This window comes from Leuciscus leuciscus, assembly GCF_965113295.1.
Source record: "Leuciscus leuciscus genome assembly, chromosome: 21".
NCBI classification, from domain to species: domain Eukaryota; kingdom Metazoa; phylum Chordata; class Actinopteri; order Cypriniformes; family Leuciscidae; genus Leuciscus; species Leuciscus leuciscus.
The window spans coordinates 30,885,303-30,891,606 of NC_138745.1; the positions used below are offsets into that span (position 1 = coordinate 30,885,303).

The window sequence follows — 6,304 nt, forward strand, 5'->3', positions numbered from 1 at the left end:
CAGGACGTGTGCGGCACACTTGGTCAAAATTGACAGTAAAGACATTTATAATGTTACAAAAGATTTATATTTCAAATAAAAGTTTTGTTCTTTTAAACTTATTATTCATCATAAAAAAAATTAAAAAAATTGGTTTCCACAAAAATATCAGGCCGCGTAACTGTTTTCAATATATTATTTATTATAAGAAATGTTTCTTGAACACCAAATCAGCATATTGGAAGGATTTCTGAAGGATCATGTGACACTGAAGACTGGAGTAATGATGCTGAAAATGCAGCTTTGCCATCACAGGAATTTTAACATATATTCAAATAGAAAACAATTATTTTATTTAAACTGTAATAATATTTCACAATATTACTTTTTTTACTGTATTTTTCATCAAATAAGTGCAGCTTTAGTGAGTATAAGTTAGGTGAGGAAAACATTGAAAAATCTTACTGACCCCACACTTTTTGAACGGCAGTATTCATGAAAATTGTGATTAAAATATTCAGGGAAAGTGAATATTCTTTTAATTTATTTTAATTGGTTTCTCTGTTTTTTTAACTGCGTGTACTGAATAAACCAGTGTTTCTGACACTATGCTGACTGTACCTCTGCAGCTGTTGCCATCTGTCCTGGATGACGCTCTGAGATTCAGCCATCTCAGTCACAGTATGAGCAGCCATCTGGACTCGTCACCTGAGAGCAGCGAGAACGGCACAGATGCCCCTCTGACTCCTAAAGGTAACAGTTCCTCTGCTCTTTCATCTGTGTGCTTGTTACACAGCTCTCTGGAATACTTCATTCTGATTGGTCAATTGAGGCATTCTGTGGGATGTTATTTTTATATAGTGACCCCTAAACTATAGCAACCAATTTCCTACACAGCTTCTTCTCACATAATACAGCAATGCCAACTTATACACATTTATCCAGTCATAGTATTAAAACCCCTGAACCATTTTCCTCCAGAGAGACAGCAGATTCTAAGAGGCGTGCAGAACATTGCGGTCAAGGCTGCTCGGCGCCGCTCTAAGGTGCTAGAAATAGATGCCCTGCGATTGCCCCCACCACCCTCACCCCTCGACCCCAAGAAGCACAAGAGTAACCTGTCTCTGTCCGAGGCGCCCCCTAAAGGCCTGGTGCTACGGCGCGGGAGACAGCCCAGCCCAGAACTACGCCACGCCACCTCTGACGACAACCTGTCCAGCAGCACGGGAGACGGCCCCGCACCCAACGCCACGTGGACACGGCCACGGAACCGCCAGGCTGTCAAGAACCCCGCCCCACGGGAACAGGACTTTGAGGGTCGCAGACGCAAGAGAAGATCTCGATCATTTGAAGTCACAGGACAAGCAGTGAGTTTATGTGTATTTATGGACCATTAAGGTTGTTTGCATTGACCTTATTTTTTTGAGAGTTAAGCATATTTTGTCCCAAAATTCTCATTTGCATAATGTATTTGTTTGTTTTAGTTCAAAATAATAGTTCAAACTATTTCAAAACTGTACTATTATTTTTCAAGATGATTCTCATTAGAAGACTTATTCTAAGTGTAAATAATTTAAAGGTCCCATTGCATGAAAATTTCACTTTATGAGTTTTTTTTAACCTTAATATGAGTTCCCCTAGCCTGCCTATGGTCCCCCAGTGGCTAGACGTTTTGATGGGTGTAAACCAAGCCCTGGGTATTTTTGTGAAAATGAAAGCTCAGACGGGCGGATCTAGAATCTTCCCCTTATGTCGTCATAAGGGGAAAGGTCACCTCCCCTTTCTCTGCTGGCCCGCCCATGAGAAAATGAGCTGCGCGAGCGCGATATTGTTTTTTCCTCGAGAGACATCATGGCTTGCAAACGAGCGAAGCATGGCAGTTGCTCAGTGTTTGGATGTACAAATGAACACAAAAGGTATTGTTTTAGTTCCTTCATCCGAGCCTCTGAAAAACCAGTGGGTTATGTGAATTTCTGATGTGTAATTGTTCAAGTTCAGACAGATAATCTTTCTCTCAAAGTCGTTCAATACTGTTAATGCATCAGTAAATCAAGCCAGTGACTAAACGATCAACTTCACGTCGTTTCTCTTAGTAGGATGAAAATAATCTTACTTAAACTGTGATTAATTATACAGAAAGCGATCAAAGAACAATCCCTTTCCAATCGCCCAAGCTGTCAATCACACAGCACGAGTTTATTTGGACACTTGCCAAAACTCGTTATGAAATCAATGACGCTGTTACACTGCACAACAAAGCTCTTACTGTACTTACCTCATGTTTGCATTGGTGAAATCATTAGTGAGAGTGCAGAAACTGCGTTGCAATGATAAGATCTTCATTCACGCGATCAACAGGCTGTCATCTGCTCAATGCTCATCACTGCAACCTTTTATGTGATGGGAATAGATCTAAATACTTAAAAAACGTATCACGATTCGTTAATCCCGATAGCTGTAATAGTAAAAAACGTATAATAGCTGTAATAGTAAAAGTTTCCGAGAGAGTTGCACATGCAATGCTAAATATTTCATATGCAAGCATGTCAGCCAATCACAACAGTGGGCGTTTACACTGAAGTCTCACAGCAGACACGCCCCTTCAAACAGAGCGTTCATATCAGAGGCTAAAATCAGGCTAGGAAATATGCCTTTTATTTCTAAATTATAACAACTTTTGATCTAAAAACATACTAACATTATAAGGGCAGCATTTCTAAAATAATAAAATAATCCATGGAATGGGACCTTTAAATTTAAATCAGAAACACATACTATTATGTACATTACCATTCAAAAGTTTGGGCTAAGTAAGATTTTTTTTTATGTTTTTGAAAGAAGTCTCTTAAAGGGATAGTTCACTTTAAAATGAAAATTCTGTCACCATATACTCACCCCTCATGTTGTTTCAAACCTGTATGAATTTCTTTGTTCTGCTGAACACAAAGGAAGATATTTAGAAGAATGTCAGTAACCAGACAGTTTCTGGGTCCCATTGACTTCCATAGTATATTTTTTTCCTACTATGAAAGTCAATGGGACCCAGAAACTGCCTGGTTACTGACATTTTTCTAAATATCTTCCTTTCTGTTCAGCAGAAGAAAGAAATTCATACAGGTTTGAAACAACATGAGGGTGAGTATATGATGACAGAATTTTCATTTTAAAGTGAACTATCCCTTTAAGCTCACCAAGGCTGCATTTATTTGACAATACAGTAAAAACTGTAATATTGTGAAAAATTATTACAGTTTAAAATATTTGTTTTCTATTTACATATACACATGATCCTTCAGAAATCATTCTAATATGCTGATTTGATGCTCAGGCAACATTTCTTATTATCAATGTTGAAAACAGTTGTGCTGCTTACTATTTTTGTGGAAAGATTTCTTCAGGATTTTTTGATGAATGTCAAGTGAAAAATCTTACTGACCCCATACATTTTTCAACTGTTGTATATATTTTAAAATGTAAATAATATGCCTTTTTTTGCATTATAGTAATGGAAAATGTGCTTAACTGGCATGAAAATAATATTATAATGCAAAAATGTTTATTGGTGATAAAATAGGCTTTAACGCATGATTTCTTTATAATCTCTGTAAATGTTCTTGACGCAGTCGTTTTATTTATTTATTTAATTGTTTAGTTTAATTCAGACTATTTTCAACAAACTCAGATTTTTCTCCACCCTACAGTTGTCTCAGGCGAAGAACACCAGCCAGCGATTTCGTCCCCTTGACAGCACTTCTGATCCCCACCTGCACATTAACGGTCACCCCCCGGCCCCCATCCTGCGTCCCCAACACAGAGCCCAACCTCAGCTTGCTAAGGCTCGACCCTCTCACAACAGCCACCAAACAGGTCTGAATTTTAGTCTTCTTTTAGTGATAGAAAAGTAAAAGACAAAAAATATATTTACAACCTTGACCATTTTATACATGACTGCAAGTTGCATTTATCACAAGTTGAACTATTTTGCATTGATCCAATTTGCATTCAACCAGTGAGATTCAATATGATTTCTTTCTTTGAAATGCACAGATGAATTATGTGCAATGTGATCAGGAACGTGTATTAAAGGGGACCTATTATGCTTTTTTTTACATTTTTAACGTTCTTTAGTGTGTAATGTTGCTGATTGAGCATGTCTGCAAAAGTCTGCAAAGTTACAAAGCACAAAGTCACTCCAAAGGGAGTTATTCTCTGAGTTATATCAGTGCGCACTGTTTCTGAACTCCCTGAAACACCTTGATTGTAGTCTTTAATTTTCTTCCAGGAACGCACACATCACAATATCTCTCATTTAAATAATTCCCACCTAAGGCATATACTTAACAAAAAGGGGGTCAGGCCTGGTTGAGTTGTGTTAGTAGTGTGTTGAAACTCTGGGTTATGGTAAGGGGTGTGACATTTCTAAAACACGCTCGAAGTGGTTGACCAATCACAACACACCAGCCGACCAATCAGAGCACATTGCACTTTTCAGAAGGAGGGGTTTCATAGAGCCCCGAACTAAACAGTGTTACTGACAGACTGGGAAGAAAGGTGCTGCAACAATGTAAAATTTGTGAAAAATAATGTTTTTTTAAACCTATTTTAGTAGACCCCAAAAACAAAAATAAAGACTTCATAAAAGGGCATAATAGGTCCTCTTTTGATACATTTTGATTTCCTGTGGACTTATCTCCATTCATTCTCCACAGGATCAACAGCAGATGTCACTTCCTCCAACCTGCCCTCATACCTCATTAAGCGTGGCCCCCAAAACAGGCAACTTCAGCCCCTCCTGTACGTCACAACCACTGGAGCAGGGGGCCAGCGCACCCGCAAACACTGAAGATATAGACTGTCTCCTCTCGACCCCAGCATCAGCACTATGTAAAACATGTAGAGACCAAGTGGAAGGTTTCTTCTTCTATCCAATTGGAAGAGCTGTACCATGGACGAAAGAACTTGAATGAAAGAGCTACAAAAACCTAGTTTGCTACCTGGGTTTTTGCTAAAAATGCTCCTAGCTTTTCTGTGAAGACAGGTGACTTACCATGTCTGCTTTTAATTTTTTTGTCCATTGGCTTCTGTACGTGGCAAATCTGATTGTCATGAATTCAATGGCCTTGACTTATGTCAAAACTTCTCACAATGACATGCAAACATATTCCTTTAAAGCCGAGCCAATGCGACAGGGGATAAAACCCTGCCTCGGATGCCTTCTGGTTGAATACTTATATCAGGCCTTATAGTGACAACTGAAATTATTTAAGCAGTTCCCAAAAAACATATTCAAATCTGCAGAACTGAAATGGTGATGCTTGTTGTTATTGTGACTGAGGAGTCAAATATACCCCTCTCATTCCCCAGGGAGCAATACATATTTCACAGCTTCTGTGGTTGTGAAAGTATTAATCCCTCAGGCCTTGCACAAATTAATGTACTGTCACATTGCGTATGATTCATATATCTGGCTTCTGTGACCGTTTCATTTACTGATGTCATTTTGTGTTTACTGTTAATAATCAATGTAAATTTGCCTTCACTGTCATGCAGGTTTCAGCATAGCTGTTTTCTCTAAAATCCTTTTGGGTTTGTGTTAGTTTAGTACCAGACAAGCTGGCATATTTAATGTAGTTCATTATCCTCAGTGGAATGTTTTTAATCAAAAAAGAAAAAAGAAAAAAATGGTTGCCTTTTCTTTGAAAAGACTGTATTTTTTGTTTTTCATAATTATACATGCATAGACACTTTTTCTACTCTTAATTTTATACCTTTTTTTGTAACCAAATAAATTTGATTGACAAAGTGATTGCAATAGTGTATGCATTGTACATCTCATCGTCAATATATACATTATATGGTGGTAACATTTTGTCAAGGTAAGTTTTAAGGACGGTATCTAAATTAAATGGACTTCATAGTACACAAATGTTTCACTCTCAGGAACATACAGTAGTAGTCCAAAAGCATATGATCACTCAAGCATATAAGCACAGTTCTGTATCCTTTACACATTAAACAATGTCCCTGACTGCATTCCTGTACTGTCAGCACACTGAAACGTGTATCATATTTTCTTTTTTTTGGCAGCCACTTAGTGGATATCAGGACTACATGTCAATATTTCAGTGTAAACTGATTTCTCCTGTTTCCTTCCACCAAGCAAAACAATGCAAGCATAGCAAAATATCTAGCACAGTAGGCATTGCATCTTCAGGTGCAAGGGATTTTCATCTAAATTGAGCACACAGCTATTTAGAATATTTGTGAAATAAATAAATTATGAACTAATGAGCACAGATAATATAATATAATTAATATAATATTC

The 6,304-nt window shown here is 37.7% G+C and overlaps 1 protein-coding gene across 2 annotated transcripts in view; it reads left to right on the forward strand.

Moving 5' to 3' along the window:
• The window catches only part of kif19 (kinesin family member 19), a 48,221-nt gene extending 42,050 nt beyond the window's left edge, over positions 1–6,171 (forward strand). Inside the window, exons 17-20 of one of the 2 annotated variants that reach the window (XM_082151867.1) lie at positions 609–732; positions 961–1,346; positions 3,681–3,846; positions 4,689–6,171. In XM_082151867.1, coding sequence (XP_082007993.1) covers positions 609–732; positions 961–1,346; positions 3,681–3,846; positions 4,689–4,822 — 810 coding nt within the window. In that variant the 3' untranslated portion in view covers positions 4,823–6,171. The remainder of the gene's footprint in view (positions 1–608; positions 733–960; positions 1,347–3,680; positions 3,847–4,688) is intronic. The other variant, XM_082151866.1, reaches the window with a different exon arrangement.
• Positions 6,172–6,304: the final 133 nt, after the last annotated feature.